General features: G+C 40.4%; 1 protein-coding gene across 4 annotated transcripts in view; it reads left to right on the top strand.

Moving 5' to 3' along the window:
- spock1 (SPARC (osteonectin), cwcv and kazal like domains proteoglycan 1) overlaps nt 1–18793 on the top strand; it is a 97155-nt gene that overhangs the window by 46432 nt on the left and 31930 nt on the right. For all 4 annotated transcript variants that reach the window (XM_034133894.1, XM_034133891.1, XM_034133893.1 and 1 more), the window contains 2 exons: nt 3093–3138; nt 13909–13983. In XM_034133894.1, coding sequence (XP_033989785.1) covers nt 3093–3138; nt 13909–13983 — 121 coding nt within the window. The remainder of the gene's footprint in view (nt 1–3092; nt 3139–13908; nt 13984–18793) is intronic.

Genomic DNA, 18793 nt, shown 5'->3' with positions numbered 1-18793 from the left:
CACATGTTCAATGTGAAAAGTGACAGTAGATATAGATTAGTTGCACTTTGGTGCTATATATATAAAAAAATAAAAATAATATATATATTTTTTTTAAAACACCTTGAATTTCAGGGGGGGCGCGGGGCTCCGTTGGCGGGGCGCAGCGCCCCTCCAAGACAATGGTAGGGGAAACACTGGATGAATAGATGTGTTGTGTTTTTTTCTGCAGATTCAAACTAGTATCCTTTTTTCTTCAACTGATACTAGAGTGAACATATCGCACAGGGAGGATGGAGTTTTCAAAGCATGGGCAGTCATTGTCACTGTACTGTATAAGCATAGAATACAAATGTAATGGTTTCACATTTGTTTAAATGGTGCATTGCTCAGTTAGAACTGTGCAGAAATGACTGCTCACACAGTAACATCATACTTTCCACAGCAATAAAGGATAATTTGATAATAGAGACAGAGCAGGGGAGAAGGACAAAGATACAAATGAAGTGAGGACTTAGTGACGTGAGGACCTGAGGGAGAAGCTATCTAGGTTGCGTCTCTTCATTTATAACTTTTGTATCGGCTCTAATGCGGACAGCTGTCATTTATAGAACGAGGACTGGATGAGTTCCTATGACTAATCTCCCTCCGTCTCCCTTTCCCCTCTCTTTAATTCAATAATTAAGGAGGTAGAGAACCCGCTCACAAACCCAGCAGGCTCTCTCTGCCTCGCTCACATAGTGTCACTGACACAGGCTCCCCCCCTGCTGACACACATATGCCTCGCTGTGGGCACTACTTTAGATGCAGGCACCACCACTGTGTGTGTGTGTGTGTGTGTGTGTGTGTGTGTGTGTGTGTGTGTGTGTGTGTGTGTGTGTGTGTGTGTGTGTGTGTGTGTGTGTGTGTGTGTGTGTGTGTGTGTGTGTGTGTGTGTGTGTGTGTGTGTGTGTGTGTGTGTGTGTGTGTGTGAGAGAGTGAGGAGGGGGGGGGGCGTTAGTGGGGTTGTATTGCTCACTTTGAAAGGAAAGCCTTCAGACAATACCTGGCGCAACCTTAATCAGTTTATCTTTCTTAATCAGTGTTAAGTTTAAAGTGTTTAAAATACACTGTATTGTGGTTGTAAACGTGTAGAGTTAGTTATGACGGTACAAACAGTGTTGTAAAAATCTACAATATCTTTATAGGAAAAAGCTTTAAAAATTGTACTTTAATTAACACCTAAAACATTTTCTACAGTTCTTACTACATAAGAACACTACATAAAGCTACATAACTAAAGCATTTTCCATGCAAATATGGAGCTCATGGCACTCACAGTGAAGGCTGAGGCAGGATTATAAAATCATTTACACCCTCCAGACACTTCTGAGCATCAACCTGTTCACATAACAGAGAGCTCTATTGAAATGCACAACTGCTTCTGCTGCAGCGCTGCAGGATGAAAACACACCACTCCTTGACTCATCGACTATTAACCAATATGTTCTTATACGTGAGAGATGCGTGGATCACTCACAATATTTAAGCGGTTTAATTGTGGCTGTTTTAATTGCTCTACAATAATAACAGATGTATCTTGCTGGGCAGAAAATCTATTCTGAATAGATGTGTTTGAATAAAACAAATCCAAACCTCTAATCAACTGAGTATAACTGAGACAGTTATCTCTCCATGACAGTAGACGACTTTAGTAATAACAATAATGTGTGCTTCTTCATAAATGATTTTAAGAAGATCCCAGTAGCAAAAATGTACATCCTGTCATCTTTTTCCTGTTAACAACCCTTCTTCCTGAACAGTTTTCCGAGTAGAAGTCCATTTTGAACTTGACATTAAAGGTCCCATGGCATGGCCATTTCTACTGATCATAATTCCATTGTTGAGGTATACTAGAATAGATTTATACTGTGCAATTTTCCAAACTCACATTGGTTTCTCATACAGCATCTCTGTAAAGTATGTGTATTCACCAGTATTCACTCTCTGTCCTAAACGGCTTGTTGGAGCTCCTGCCCCCCCTCCCTGTGAGCCCAGTATGCTCTGATTGGTCGGGAAGCTGAGAGGCTCGTTGCTGCTGGCAGCTCCTCGCAGCTGTGTGAGCTGCTGCAAGGAGCAGACAGGATTTCCGTGTCGGCGTCTTGGCGATACAGGAGAACAAGCAAAACTCATCCTGAGCACACACAAACACTCACAGCCGAAGTAAAAACAATAAGTGTGGCTTGATATTGAGTAAGAAAAAGGTTTATAACGCTGTGAGCATGGGTCTGCGGAGAGCATTTCTCCGCGATCCCAACGTAGTAGTCCGAAAAACGTTTACCCATTTAAACAGTCGTGGTAGATACCTTGTTTGTTTTAAACATCATAAATACACAAACAACAATGAATACTTACAGGTTGTGTACCCGAATCTCCCCCTGGTCCAAACAAAGTAGGAACAGCATCGTCCTTCAGTGCCCTACGCTGTACATATCCGGCATGAATCGCTGAAAGGTTTGGGAAGCTTTGTTTCGTGAAAGGCTGGCAGAGGGTGCGGCCATAGCTCTGGGCGTGGCTACTGGGTATCCCTACGTAGCGATACAGGAAGAAAACAATGGAAAATTAGAAATCTCCAACGAGGCGCTTGGAGAGGTATTTTCTGTGTTAGAGTTTTACTCGCTACAGGGTGTACTTTGAGGGTTTTTGACTCTGTAGACCGTTTACATGCATAAAAACCTTCATAACACACAAGGGGACGGGTAATAACCGGAAAAGCATGACATGGGACCTTTAAATGTTTTGTCCTAGTTAAACCCTTTATTCACCAGAGCATGTAATGTTCTTCACCACCCAGTGTGTCTCCTGCAGGTCTCTCTGTATATGTTTGTCCTATTTTCAAACGTCCAAACAAGCTTCTACCTCTCCCTGTCTTTTTCTTCTCTACTGCAATCATTCATCTTCACAAAACACAAATAGTAGAGAACAAAAGGCGAGTAGAATGAGGACAGGATCTCTCAGTAGTTTGGTTTAGTATTTGGGCTGTTCTCTCTCTGGTCTGCAAAATAATTTAGTGATATTCTCCAAATCTAGTTATTTTTTCATAACCCAGTTTCTTGTGTTGTGTTTCCACTCAGGATGACTACTTCAAAAGCTGGGCTCCTGCCAAGTCTCTGGATCAAGGTGAGTCCTGCTCTTTCTGTGTATTCCTGATGTTTATATGTATGCACACCGACTGAGTTGAACATCAAACCTCAACACTGACTAAACTGAGTTTCTATTCTTGGTCAGACATCACGTTTTATGGGATCGGACAAATTGCCTATTGTTAGAGTTTGAAGACAATCTACACATCAACAACGCCAAAATAAATGAGAGGTTTGACATATTTTGCTAAATAACATAAAGGGAAAACAGAAAAGGTTGTGAGATAATTATAGTGTTATAACAAAATGGTAGGTGCGTCAGCGTGTCAGCAGGCACTCCCTGTAAAGCACTTATCCTCAGTCAAGAGGGTAATTTTTCCTTTAGCAAGAAAAATCCATCTCACACAAAGAGGCTAATGAAGTCATTTCCTCCAAGGTCTTAAAAGACTGCTCGTTCACATTTTCTGATGCTTTCAATATAATTGTAGCAGCCTTTAAAAGCAACAACACGTATGAGATACTATTTTGTGAAATTTGCCAAACATATCAGGCCCATTTACTCAGGTTAAACTTAACTGAAGGAAATCTTTGTTATTAAATTATATATAGTGAATATCAAAATAGTATATAAATCAATGGTAAAATTGTATCTCATTGGGTGAAAAGAAAACCATTAATAACAGAAAGCTAATCTACTAAATACACATGAACATACATTTCAGAATGTATTTACAGAGATAAAAACCATTAATTTCTTAGCGTCTTTCAGTCCTTAACAACATTGTGTGTGTGTGTGTGTGTGTGTGTGTGTGTGTGTGTGTGTGTGTGTGTGTGTGTGTGTGTGTGTGTGTGTGTGTGTGTGTGTGTGTGTGGGAATTTGTGCATGTGTCTGTGTGTTGGTGTGTCCCTTTTCCAAGCTCCAATGCTGCTACTGCTCCCAGTAGCACACTGCTTATGGACTTACTATGGCTACAACGCCAAATCCACTTTATCAATCACACTCAAGTGTGTAATGCTCTTAGACCCCAAGTAACTCTTGACTAAACTCAATTATTGCAAACACTCGCTTACTCTCACTCTCACTCTTAATGTATCACATGCATGCATTCACACAGACACACACACTCACACACACACACACACACACACACACACACACACACACACACACACACACACACACACAGTTAGGGGGGTTGATTGGGCTGCAGCTCTCTGAACAGCACAACAGACTTTAAATCTTTCTTCCACAGAGTTTGTTCTGTTCTGTGTTGGCTGGGTTTTGCATATCTAGCACAGTAACTGTAACTCTTCAGGGAAAGACTTGCTGAGCAGGTTTATCTGGGCCAGCTCCGCGTGGATACTGAGCCTAATGAGAACAGCCTCGCCTCAGCGCGTCACAAGTTACAGTTTCTGAGAGAGAACTAAAGACAAAAAGTAAACAGAGCGTCCTTTTAACAAGGGACTCAATACATCAGATGTTATGTGCCAAAATCAAGTTTTTGCACATGCACTGAGGCCTGATTAAGATGTTAAAATGGACTAACAGAAATAAAATGTTACTGGAGAGCTACGGATGACACACTGTGGACGTTCGGCAGTGTGTTCCACTAAGGCCAACCCTCTAACCCAACTTTATTATGTCTCTCAAATATTCTCATTACTTTACAAATATTAATTTTATTTAGGCCAGAGATAAAACATTGATAGTTTCAAATAAATTCAGTAAGAATAACCAGAGGGAAAGAACGCTCACAGTCAAGAGGTCACTCTTCACAATGTTTTTTATTTCTCATCAATGTCTGTGTGTATGCAGTTATAGATGACATTGTACTCACCAAAGTAAAGGTCAGGTGAGGCAAGCAGAGAACTAATACAATTTCTTTATAGCTGTTTCAGATGGCCCCACACGAAGACGAGGTGAAAAAGATTAACAGCGTTGCACTCATTAATGCATGAAGTACGCGGAATAGTTTTGTGAAGAATAACAATTCTACCCTGTAAAATATACTAACACTCCAATTGTTCAGATCAGGGAACCTGGCATCATTGCTAAAAATAGGACCAAGTGGGAGAACAACACTCATACAGGTCGTAAACAAGCTGGCTGTCTGCACCAATTAATTTTTGGTATTTAACTGAATATAGGTGAACCCATAATGTCGCTTTTAAAGCTTCAAACTGCCCGTGTGACTAACTGGGTCAAATCCAGTGGGTCACCTTCATGTTATGTGTTTCTATAAAATAAGTTGAATAAGTCTTCACTGGAAGAAGGACAGCATCAGTCTTTTCAGAGAGAACTCCAAAACCACATTCAGGTGACAAAGCCTTGTGAAGGTCGTAGTTATTTTTAGGTGGTCAGCCATTGCCATAAGAAACAAATGGATCAACTTGTTAACATTCAGGTAGCTGCTTTGCAAAGAACAGACAAATGCTACAGACCTGCAGATCAGAAAACAGTTCTACATCTCAATCTACGGGGCAGGTGTAATACATTTTGATAACATTGAACAGACCTGGGGTTTGTTTTCAAACTTTGTTGCTCAACTGCTCATGTTTGTTGCCCGTCGCCCTTTTATTTAAAGAGATTTCAGTGATTACTTTGGTGAGTACAACGAAGGATACATTAGCAGGAGAAAGTAAAGTCCAGTTTTTAGAAGCTCACAGTACCACCAAACCACTAAATACATCAACATGTATTAGGTTTGTAAACATTGTTCTGAATTTAACCTTAAAGCACTTTCCTTTCCTAAAATACCTTTTAACTTTTACACTTCACAAAGTACTCTCCATGCATGTGAGTCACTGCCACATTTCCACAGGACATAGTGAGGTGACTTTGTGCTCTTCAGAAGGTGGCCCCTGCACACCTCTCTCTAGGGAGAAGTTTCATGTTGTTGAATCATAAAGCTTTTAGCCACTTAGACTCTTTATGGGAGTGCATAACAACATTTTGCTCGACATTTTCACATGATTCTTCTGCTGCAATGTGACTGCTCCCCTGCTGTGGAGCTGCTCGTCGCTGTGCTGTTGGCGCAGTTAGTCCCACACAAACAGCACACCTGGGAGTAACGGACAGTAAAACAATAAGACTGCAGATGAATAACAGGAATCAATCAGACTGTTCTGCTCTGGGAACTTTTGCTGTTTTCATGTGTCTGAATTGCCTAAAGTGTTTCTCGTTCTCACCCAGCTGGCATCACAGGCATCACACTCCTGAGTGTCAGCTTCACCTTTTGACTGCAGCAAGTGTCAGCTTCACAGGCTTCTGAACATGAGTCATCCGATGTGTGGCATGAACCAGGGCGGAAGAAGTATTCAGAACTTGAACTTAACAAAAAAGTACTCATACCACAGTGTAGTTAAAGTCCTGCAATCAAAGTCTCTGTTAAGTACATTTACAAAAGTACAACATTTGAAAGTTTTTATAATGCAGAAAGGCACATTTCAGAAATAGCTGATAAAGGTGGAGCTCATATTAACTTATTCTTATACTGCTAGGTATTTTAACCTATACTGTATAATAATACATCATCAATTTATTAGCTGAATTCTTTTTTTCAAAGTAATTTCCCTCTGAGATGTAGTGGAGTAGCAAATATAAAGGAGCATAAAATAAAAATACCCATATAAATAAATAAGTACTTAAAATGCGTACCTAGGTGCTGTAGTTAGTACATGTACTTATATTCCACCATTGGGCATTATATGGGAAAAATGCCTGAGTCTGTTTACTAATCAAAGATACAATGCAGACTTGTGTTCAGTCGTCCTGGAAACTGAGTGATATAATCCCATGAAATTCATGTGTTTGGTGAAATTACAAGAATAATATTGAAGTGAAAAAAGTGGCCGCAGCACTGGCTTGTGGATCAATAAAGCAGAAATGATCGCGCTATCAGTCACCACCTGCTGATCTCAGTTTGACTAATGAGTCACTGGTCGCCCTTGGAGACTAATCAGCAGCAGGAAGGTTGATGCGGGAGAATCCCGACTCCTGATTAATCGCTCGGCGATTAATGCTTCCCTCTGTGGAATCTAATGAATGAAATCAGTGGGATCACAAATTACTTGTTGGTGATATTGATACTGAACAGCAAGCGATGCAATCCACCAGCGGTAAATCTGTTTTCCAGACGTCTCATGGCTTAAGGAGGTCCAGCAGTTGATTTGTATCTTATTGTGGAGTCGCGGTAAACATGCATTTTAATCCATGCTAATCCTACAGAATTTGAGAAAACTGCAGAATCAGCTCCAGTCTGTAGTTGGCGGCGTTTCCTCTTAAAATTGAACCCGCATTTAGTTCCGGATCATCAATACACTGATAATATCAAGATGACAGGATTGTGCTGTAAACTTAATCTGCATGTAGTCCTGGTTTCTGTGTCTCTGTTTTTCTCTATAGCTGTTTGGTGACAGCAAGGATTTCAAATAATTGTTTTCTTTCTTTTTGATTGTAGCTAGTTTAATTTTCCCAGACTGTTTTTGCTATGAAGGCTTTTGCTAAGACTTTAATATTAGAGCCATATTTGACACTATTTCCATACTCGATGCTAATATTGCAGAATAATGTACTTTGTTATGTCTATTTTAATCCTGTGGAAGTTCTGTAATTTGCATTCAACACTAGGTTTGATAATTACCTTGGGATGAGCCTGTTTGTTCTTAGATTGGAAAATGCTGTAATTTGGCCTTTTTATTCTGTCAGTTCTTAGGTTTTAGCTCAACATGAACTATACTACTGGCTTTGTATGTTGCAGGTTATATTGTACTGTGAGTGTATTTGAAATACCAACAAAGCAGCTTTTTTATGGCTGGAATAGTAATGTATCACCTACCAAGATAAAAGGCAAGGAAGCCAGTCAAGTTGAAAGACCAAAAACAGTAAGCAATGTCCACATGGACAAGACTTTCACACAGAAAAGCCTTTTTTATCACATAATAAAAATGTATTATGCAAATACATCCATAGATAGAAAGTGCAAAGACAGACGCAGATTAAGGGCTTTCTTAACTATGCCTTAATTTATAAATGCACAACATAGTGTGGAATTAACATGGGAGTACATATCTAGCACAAGAAACGCTGACACGCAAAATAAAGTCAGGAATTTAGCACCATGTGGAGGAGAAGTTTTCTGTCAGTTTCGGCTGTCAGGTAATTTATTAAACTGAGAGACTCTTATATAAAGTGCAGCTTCCCTCAATACAATGTAGCCTGCAACCCAGCTTTCTGTCCTCACTGCAGTCACACAGCTCTCTCTCTCCCCCTCCTCCACGTGGCGCGCCTGTGTCTCTGTTAGATGTTTCTCCAGAGTTTTCTATTGTTTCTGAAGTATTGAGTTCATCAGATGAAAATTACATAATGATGAACAATGGGTGACTGTGAATCAACATCCCACAGTGAAACACACACACATACACACACACACAAACAAACACAGAAAGCCTGTGAGGATTAGTTGTTAGTCGTTTTATACATATTTGATTAATATTTCACGAAGTTTGATTATTATTATCACATTTCTTTTGTGTAATGTCAGTCTCATATCTTCTATTTTATCAGCTTCTTTTGCGTTCAAGAAATATTTTGTAGAAATATGCTGTCCATTTCAGTTCCACTTATATACTTAGTCCATCAACAATTCCAATTTGACCATGTCACAGCAACTCAGTAGGAGTCTTTTCTGCATATTCAGAGTACATGCTGCTATTCAGAAGTAGAGCTGACAGTTTCTATTGTTGCCATCACTCCAGTTCCCAGCGAGTCAGATCTCTGTGGGTGAGATGGGAAGTGTTGTGTGTGAAATAAATAATTAATTAAAAAGTAATATTCCAAGTAAACTTTGCATGTGGCTGGATAAAGTAATGATGAGGAAACTTTTGCATTTTGAAGTTAATCCTGCTTTTCAAAATGTTCAAATATAAATTGAAAGACATATTAATGAATTGTGAGGCTATACTGTATAGGTATCTTATTTCAACATACAGAAGCAGAGCTGTGCAAATACAAATGTATATTTATCCGTCGTGTATATTGGAACATGGACTTGTTTCCATGGCGACTGCTCATTGACCTGTCTATCTGCCAGTCCTGGATGGTTAACCTGTTAGGCATCTGCACATGCTGTGCTCCATGCTGAGTGTAAGGAGGTGTAGGTGTGTGTGTGGGTGACTCTGGCCCGTGTCCCAGAGAGCCCTGATCGCCCCGTGGTGAGAGACATCTGCTGCTCTCAGATCAGATCTGCATGCTCATGGTGCTCCACCTCACCACCCAGAGCAGAGCCCGGACCAATGAGTGACAAGTCAAAAGAAAGTCATTGTTATTACAGAGAGTCGAAGCCTCAACATAAGTCTTTGTTCCATTAGCTTTTGTAACTCTACAGTACGCAATCCATTATTCAACCTTTCTTTATAAAAATAATACGAAGGTTCATGAGCTTTAATATATTCCAAGATCAACCGACTACACCACTACAGCTCAAAAACAGTTCTCATGATTACATATACTGAAACGTTCCTATTAAAATTTCCCTGCAAGGGGTTAGGTTAAGCTCAGCATTGTCGTTACTTATTGTCCATATTAAAATAAAATCCAACAAACCCTTTTTAAGATCTTTTAAAAATGTGTTTCCATGACTAAGTCCTTTATTGTGCGATGTTTGTATAAGCAGGCAAAGGAATTTGAGCGCACAAACACAAACACACACACACACACTCATACGGTTGTTGATTTTGCTCTCCGCCCACCAGTGACTGACTACTGCAATCTGGAGTGAGAGAAAATATCAGGCATGTCCTGACATTTACTTTTACTTACGCACAACAACAAGGCAAAAACACTTGCTGTCAAACAATGATACGCACACACAAGTTGGAGTCTGCTGTGATGTAAAGCCCCAGTTTATGTCAATGAAATATATTTTAAAATATAAAAATAGTACTTCTTTAACTGATCATTAATGCAATTAAAACTGACTGCTTCTCAACATGTCAACACCCTAACGCTGCACCATGCTACAACCATGTGTTCTCGCTAGAGCCAAGCTCTGGATTAAATTGATCACTCGTTTTTGCATCTGCATTATTTCTGCTCGCCCCATGTGTAATGGTTGTAGAGTTGTAATGAAAAGGCCTTTAAGAGAGACAAGAAGGGAAAGAAGATTCCTCGGCATGAGAAAGTAGGCATACTGTCAGCAGGATTAGTTAGCATCAGTATTCCAGCTATTACATTCTCGTGTCTTGTGTATGGGCATGCCCGACACATTTGTGACTGTGATTTCAATACATTACCCAGAGAGGGGAGTCAACGGGGGGGATTACAAATGGCAGACAGTGCATTATCACATCCAGTCCAGAGGAGCACTGGAGACTCAGACTGGCAACCAATGCTTAGAAAACACAAAACAGACAAAGACAGGGAGAAGACAATACAAGTTAGGTTCACAATGTTCAGGTGTTAACTACTCCTGTCCATTTGCCTAATTAGATTACATTGTGAATAAGTGGTTGCCATGGGAACCTTGTTGGCAGCAGACACAGTAGCCGTTTGTGATGCTCTCTGGCTCAGCTGCCACCGCCACAAACAAAGCCTCGGAAATCTGGAGCTTCCAAATTGCCAATCAGCCTGATTAGACGTGACATTGTGTTTTCCCAGCAGAGTGTTCGTCGTTGTTATATATTTCATCAGCCATTTCTGCAACTCACTAAGCCTCTATCTGTGTGAAGATATGCTGTCTCTCTGCTCCTGCCCCTCATCGGTCCTTCTTTAATCTCCCCAAAGTCTGTCACCGCTTCTTAATACATTCTCATATAAGCATCTTTGATCTGCGCCTGGAGGAGCGAAAAGAATTAGAAAGAGGGAAACTGATAAGAAAGGAGACGGATAGGGCAACAAACAACAGTAAGCACCTCGGGTCTGTGTATGAAATGGAGTGTGTGCTGGAGCAAGAACAAATATCTAATTTCAGTGTAATGTGCTATGGGTTTGTAGCGCGCTCTCAGGGCGTTCTTTAAACATTGTTTACCGCTCTGATTTTAATGGCTTGTTGGCCACATCATAAAAAGTGACTCTATATCCATGACTCTCGGCTCGGGTCTTATCTCGCTCTTTCAGAGGGGTGAGCGCTCGCAATGTTGAGTCTTAACACATAAATGGGACTATCAGCTGAAACGCACACGTACATGCTACAGTGATTTCAGGCTTATGCTGTAAATTAACCAGTCACACACACACACTGGTGATAATCAATGATACCTGGAGCCTGCTGAGACGCAGCGGAAGGAAATACAGTCACACTGAGTGTGTTGTTAATTTAATGAACAGATTACACCAATCATATCAGCAATGCAGTTACATTTCTAAAGATGGAAAGGAAGAAATGGTATGAAAGAAGAGGCACTGAGAAACCAGTGGCTGAGAAAAATTACGTTTAAGAAAGAGTAAATGTTGGCAGATAGGCAGGGGTGTAGTGCTGCCGGAACACACCGGAACGCACCGGAACGCCGCTCCGGCACTTCAAAAATTGCAGTACACATAAGGAGCTGTACCATGAGCTGTACACATGCTGCGTTTTTTGCATAGCTGTGTCTTTAGTTGTAAGCCCAGTGGCGGTCTGTTCATCTGTCGTATGATCATACAATAAAGCCATCGAAAAGATTAGGATACAGCAGTAAAAGTTCTCTGAGGCTTTAGATAGTTAACTTTAGATTAAGTTATCTCAGTGGGTCTCAAATGGTTTGGTCATCATTTATGTAAACAAGTATTTCCAAGGCACACCTTTATATGATCATTATAGTTATAGAGAATAACAGGTATGAAATAATTCCAATTCATACAGTAGGACAGTAAAACAAAAATACAGTTTAAAAGGAGAGTGATTTGTAAAATATGCATAAAGAAAAAGTAAATCTGTTTACAGTTCTGTTTCACGAGGGTGGTGTTGAGAGATGATCTATAGATCTAGTCCCTCATTTTGCTCTCAAAGTGCACCAGATTGATGCATCACTTCAACACTTAAAACAAAATCGGTAGCTCCACCACCCACTAAAAAAAAGGGTCACATGGATAGGATTCTAAATACATTTGCACACGTTTAATGTAGCAACCTATGTCCATATGTTTCTGTTTTGGTGGTCGTGCCACAACCGTGCGCGTGCCTGCATGTGCGAGTCATAGGTGCGCTCCTGCACTTGTAAAAAAAGCACTACACCCCTGCAGATAGGGGTTACAGTGAGTAGAGAATTCATACTGCCCTGCACTTACAGTTTAGAAAGGCAGAGCCAAAATCAACAGCAGACCCAAAGCGAAATGAAGCTGTGAATCAATGGAGTGCAGGGTGTGAACGCTGCTGAACAGGCTGTTTTCAAGGAGAGATACACACCGCAGTACATCACATAGTGGGAAGACTGAATGTGTGTGTTTTTATGTGTGTTTAGATTCTGCCCTTAGTGCCCCGTAGACAATAGAGTCTCCTATGACGATCGTAAATGAAGATAAATAAACTTCAGAGGATGTTAGCAAAGAGGTGATGCTAGCGTTCATAGCACAAGCCCTCAGGCTTAATGCCAGCTTGTGAGAGTGACGGAGGCATCAGAGAGTCTCCAGGGAGGAAACACAAAGATATACAGACGTGAGGCCTACAGAGAGTGCTTGGGAGAGATTTCCTGCACAGAGGATAACTCGGAGATAAGAAACTCATCCAATAATGAGGAGAGAGGTTTGGCAAAGAGCATCGAGAGGAAAGAGTGGAAGAGTAATGATTACAGTAGATGGTGTATTGACAAAATCAAATGTTTACCTCCACACACAAACACGTCTCCTTACTTGTTCCATCATTAAAGTCCACATTCAGTCCTTGCTCATAAGCCTGCTCGCTGATAAATGCAGGAGACGGATTAGTTTGTGAGTTAATCATCTCGGGGTGTTAATGTCACAGCCTACAAACAGACATGACAAACTCCCTCAGTGTTTGGTTCCTCTGCCCCCCCCGAGGCTCTGCAACTGCTGGCCTGCCTCCATATGGGATGTTGTACTGTGTTTGTAAGAGGGAGGATGGATTAGTGTTTTTGTATCGAGATGGATAGTTGCATTACTTTGATCTCCCTTGGCTGAGTCTGCTTGTTTTTTTGCGCTCGGTAATGATGCTGCGATGATTATACCTCTCAGACGAGGAAAGTAATGTGAGTGTCACTTTGCAACGCTGCAGAGTCTGGCTTTGGATTTCAGAATATTTTACAGGAGATTAAAAGCAATAAATCAATATACCTGAGTTAAATGAGAAGAAATTCACCAAAACATGTCCGTGCATTAAGTGCAGAGTGGGATAGAGGAGGCGATTAGCTTAGCATAAGACAATAAGAAGGGTTAAACAGCCTGTCTCTCTCCCTAAATAAAAAAACCTAATTGTTTACATTTACTCTGTACAAAAAACAGATCTAGTTTAGGGGGGTTTTAAATATTTCACGCCAAGTAACAGACAAGCCTTTTTGTTCCAGGAAACCAGCAGAAACAAAGTATCGTAGTTTCACATGTTAGTCTACAGATTTATTTGAAGGGATTTACATTTTGAGCTTAAGACCTGTGGTAAGAAGAGTTTTTTAATATGTTATTCTTAATAAACTAAGCTAACCACTGTCTCCAGCTTCTTTGATGACACAACAGTGCAATTAATGTTCTCTTCTATGCAGATAATAATAATGTGAACAAATCTCACAATAGAAGTTAAAACATGTTGAAATTCTACTTTAAGCATGTATTAACTATTCTAATCGTTGTTGTGTTTTTTATTTAATTTATTTCCCTTAGAACGAGAGGCTGAACCTGGCAGATATGAGGACCCTAAAGCTCACTCGAGTTCAGCCAAGACGACAGTACAGGACGGTGAGTTCAGGCAACATGACCTTTAACATCGTCTGGGTGGGGAGTTTTTTTTTTAAGAAGAAACATCTTCAGCCAACATGCAGCCACCATCATGTGCTTGTTGTTACAGCTGATTCTACTTATCTGATTTAATAAACTATATGTTTTATTAAGCTATATATATATCTCCTTGCTGAAGTATTTGTCCTGTACTAATGAGAAACACGGTCAGATAATTAAGGATTACCAGGTTTAACGATGAAAAAATACACCCATTGATGTTCCAGACTGAAGCTTTACTTTACACTGAGTTTAAACTATTCTACACTGCTGTTTCATCTGCATATCCCATAAAACAGTGGGTGTAATACAGCAGGGTTTAGCACAATTAGTTCACCACCCAGTCTCAGGTTGTGTGCAGAGATGTCAGTATGGAGCAGAGAGATAAGCCGGGCTCACAGCTCGTCATCTGAACCAGATAGAGCCATGACTAATGCACACAGGATGATCAAAGCTAGCCCCGTCACTAACATGGAGCTATTTCAAGGGTTAGCTGCAGTACTAACATCATGGTCTGTTAGTGCAGGCTTACGTGAGATTTGTAATTTCAGACTTAAGTGGGCAGTGATGTACTGGAGGACATATTTCCCTCTCCTGACACATGCATTGTCAGCTCTGGTGTTTGTGTTTGCAGCTGAATTTAACAAGCTAACGTGGGCTGAAATCCTGTCTGTAGCTTGAGCTTACCAAGTGTGACGTCGTACACTAAGAAATAGCTTATTCTCAGTAACCAGAAACAGATAATACATTTGACTTTTGGTCAGTATTGATGCTGTCCTTTATGTTTTTAAATTCAAAAGTTGAGAGCGCCGCTTTTATATCTACAGCATGGCATTTATTTAGTTATTTTGGCACTGAGTTTGGTTACTTGAAAATTCAGAGTCATAAAATCATGATGATCATCTGAATAAATATTTTAATGCATGATTAATGTTGATAATTGGTCATTCGTGTGGACTTTTAGACATGGCTTGAACCTGGTGTAAGCCAGAACAAGGCTCAGGGCTACAGCTGAAATCTTTTGATGAGATAGGAAATGAAAAACTGAATGGGGAACAAATTGGTAAATCAAATGCAAATTGAATTGCGAGCAATGCAGACATTGTGTTTTGTTTGATAGGTAATTACAAAACCAATTACACATGTTTTGATGTAATTCAATGGGAGATAAGCTGCATGGTAACATACTGTAATCCACAGTATCAAAGCCGAGATAAATCCACAAAAATAATCACAGCCCTATTGTGCTGCTGTGAGTTGCAGAAAAGCGTTTTACATTTGCATGTATTTCAGTCAGTTCACACAGTTGTTGCGTTTGTGGTGAAGGTTAAAACACTGTGAAGCTACTTCTCTTTCAATTTGAGGGAATGCTTCTCTGTAGTAGAAAGCAATTCTGGTATTCAAATATTTAAATAAAAGGAAATTCTTTGAATTCAGAGTGCCTTTGTTGCGAAAAAGTAAAACATGTCAGGCAGTGAGAGCCAAAATTGTCGGCAGCTCAACTAAATGTAATTGAGTCTCTTGTGGTGACCCCTTATGTGTGATTATATTTCCTTTTATATGGATCATAATGTGAGATTTTGAATTACATTTAACTTTCCATTATACTAAATTCTACTTTTTGGTGTGGTGTGAGTCAGTGTGGTGCAGTCGTGTTGCTGGGGGCATAATGTGTTTAAACTCTTTTTTAGAAAACAACCAAAGAAAGAGGAGATTGAGAAAGTTTTTTTTAAAGTATATTTACATTACATGACATGTCACTTGTTAGATGCTTTTATCCAAAGCGACTTACATACTCAATACTGAGGACAATCCCCACAGAAGCAATTTGGGGTGAAGTGTCTTGCCCAGGGACACAACGACATGCAGTGGGGTTTGAACCTGTGACCACCTGATCCGAACACCAATGCACTAAGCCACTGTACCACACGCCTCCATGAAGTGTATGAAGTGAATAGGGTCTGGTCATTTTCCCACTTGTCACTACCGAGAGCTTTTGGTAAAAAGGTGATCTAATGGACACGGAGATTTTGTATGTCATACTGTAACAGGTATGGCTGCTTGTTTAGCTTTTACATCAAAAATAGTCATATTCAAATTAATACAACTGTAAATGTGAGTGCATAATAACAGGAGATAAGAGTAGATGGAGGAAGAGTAAAGTTAAACACACACATACACACACACACACACACACACACATACAAACCCTCACACCCTTCAGCCTCAGATGAATGAATGCCTCAGTCTAGGACAGTGCAAAAACATTTAATTACCCCTGACACTGAAGGTGAGGCGGGAGGCCAGAACTGTCATCCACGTGTGTGTGTGTGTGTGTGTGTGTGTGTGTGTGTGTGTTTGTGTGTGTGTGTGTGTGTGTGTGTGTGCGTGCGTACGTGCGTGCGTGCGTGCGTGCGTGCGTGCCTGCGTGCGTGCGTGCGTGCGTGCGTGCGTGCGTGCGTGCGTGCGTGTGTGACAGTTAGTATAAAAGAAAGGACTGCAACATCAAAAGGTGTCAATGAGACAAAGAATCAGGCTGTAAGTCTTTCAGTAATACCTCACTAGAAATGGACTAAAGGTCAAACTGACACAACATCCTTGTCTGGCAGCAACACATGATCAGCTGAGAGTCTAGGAAAAGTGTTTCAGAAATCAAAAGAAAAGAGACTGCTTGTACACGTCTAAAATACAATCTTAAAAGACCCAGTGAATTCAAACCATTCACTCGATACTGTGCCAAAAGAACTAGCATTAGTTTGATGAAATATGATGAACGTTACCACAGAAGGCTTGAATTAATTTGACATTTTCCTGATGCACCATATTTGATCTGCTCTTGCCCCGATGAAGACCTTACAGCTGGGTTTCTCTGGCTGTTATGAGGAGCTTGCTGCTTGCTTTGGCTGAATGTCCTTTATTTGTGTTGGTGGACACAGTTAGAGAGAGTTGTCTGTACATCAGCAACAGTGTGTGTTTCACTGAGTGTTTAACTCATTGTGTGTTACTTCCAACAAAACCATATTCATGCATATTCTATTTCACTTCTGCTCTCTCAGTTCTCCAAGAAGATGACTAGAATCATACACACTACAAGCAGTGTATGTACAGCTTTATTAAAACGGTGACAATTAGCAACGTTCACCTGAGATGAATGTCCTCTTGTGGGTGCACGTCGTCCTCAAAAGCATCTTTGCTCTTTTGCTTTGAAGCTCTCTTCAAAGAATGTTTGATTATTTGCTTTTATACTGTTCCCTTTAAAATTATTTGCAACAACTTCACACAGCATCCTCTTTCAGGGCTTTTCAGAGAAGCGTGTGAGTGTGTTCTTGTGTGTAGTGGCAGTGAAGAATGTTCAGTGTGTAAGTGATAGTCGATAGCCTTCCTCCCTCTCAAGATATTTTTCTCCCGTAAGCCACTGCGGATCCTTCTCTGACATTCACACTGACACAGCCTGTTTATCTTCTCTATTCCAGTTACATCCACAATAATATCATTTTCTCGTGTTTTCAATAATTAATTTTATGGATAGTGAGTCCGCTCTATCACTTCTCCTCCCTGAGGCCCTCTCTCTGCTCTCATCCCTCCATCATTCCTCGCTGTCATCCATCGCTCCGGTGCCTCTCATAGGCCAAACAGTCAGACCCTGAGGAGCGTTCGCAATCGGAGAGATAAGGTTTATATCCTCCTGATCTGTTTGTCTTTGTGTTTTCTCTCTCTCTGTCTCTTGTTTCTGTTCTCTGTAGCCCCCCAGGTGAAAGACAAGCAAACCCTTTTTAATTAGTTTATCAAAGCCTGAAAGTGATACTCATTTTTCTAATAACTGTCAGGAATCTGTCCTCTGGGAATGGTTGCTGAAAATCCTGTTTATTTCATTTCAAACTTGTTTACTTGCTATTAGTAACAGTGGCTAGGGAGAGCAGACAATGGAGAGCACTGGAGCACGGTGTCGATAAAGGAGCACACCCACCCACCCACCCTTACACACAGATTACGAAAGCGCCCCATTGACCCATGTCCAATTAATTTGAGGTCACCCTCTTCTCTGTGACAGGGCTTGTTGGCCTCATCTTTTGGACTCAGACTATCTTTATTATCCAATCACTGCACTCCACCCTGGCCTCCGTCCAGTATTAGAGGACAGAGGAAGTATTTTATCTTACCCTTCTCTTCTAGAACCACGTTTTTTACCGTTTCTTATGGCACATTAAACGTAAAAGAAGGAGAGAACCATTCTGAAAGAGACAACGTGAATGAGAGGGGAAATTCACTGCCAACCTTAATTATAATGAAATGATACAGCTTCAAGTATAATGGGCTTCTCTGCCAGGAATCATCTTGGACGTTTTGCAGCAGTTGAATGGCTAAGAGTTATGATAAGTGTTGGATCATCCAGGAAATGAGAAGAATTATAAGGACGTCTTTTTTTTGCATGCTATAAACAATATGTGCAGCTTGCCTTAACGAACAACAGTTTTATGTGGCAGCGACACTGACACCATATTACATGTATCATTAATCAGAGACTAATTCTACATGCCCCCTGTCAAGGCATGGATCTAAAACATGAACTTGTGTGTTCAATTGCACATTGAAATCCTTGGCAGTTTCCCACTAAGATTATCCATTTAAATAAAGGTTGTTAAGAAAACAAGCCGTCTGATTTAATGTGATACAACTTTCAGTCTTCACTACAACTTTCCTCAGTAGTCAAAGACAATATTGTTGGACCTGCAACTCAACATATGTGTTAAAAAACAAAAAATGTGTTTTG

The sequence above is a fragment of the Trematomus bernacchii genome, unplaced genomic scaffold (genome assembly GCF_902827165.1).
Source record: "Trematomus bernacchii unplaced genomic scaffold, fTreBer1.1, whole genome shotgun sequence".
NCBI lineage: Eukaryota > Metazoa > Chordata > Actinopteri > Perciformes > Nototheniidae > Trematomus > Trematomus bernacchii.
This window is presented reverse-complemented; position numbering and strand designations above follow the sequence as displayed.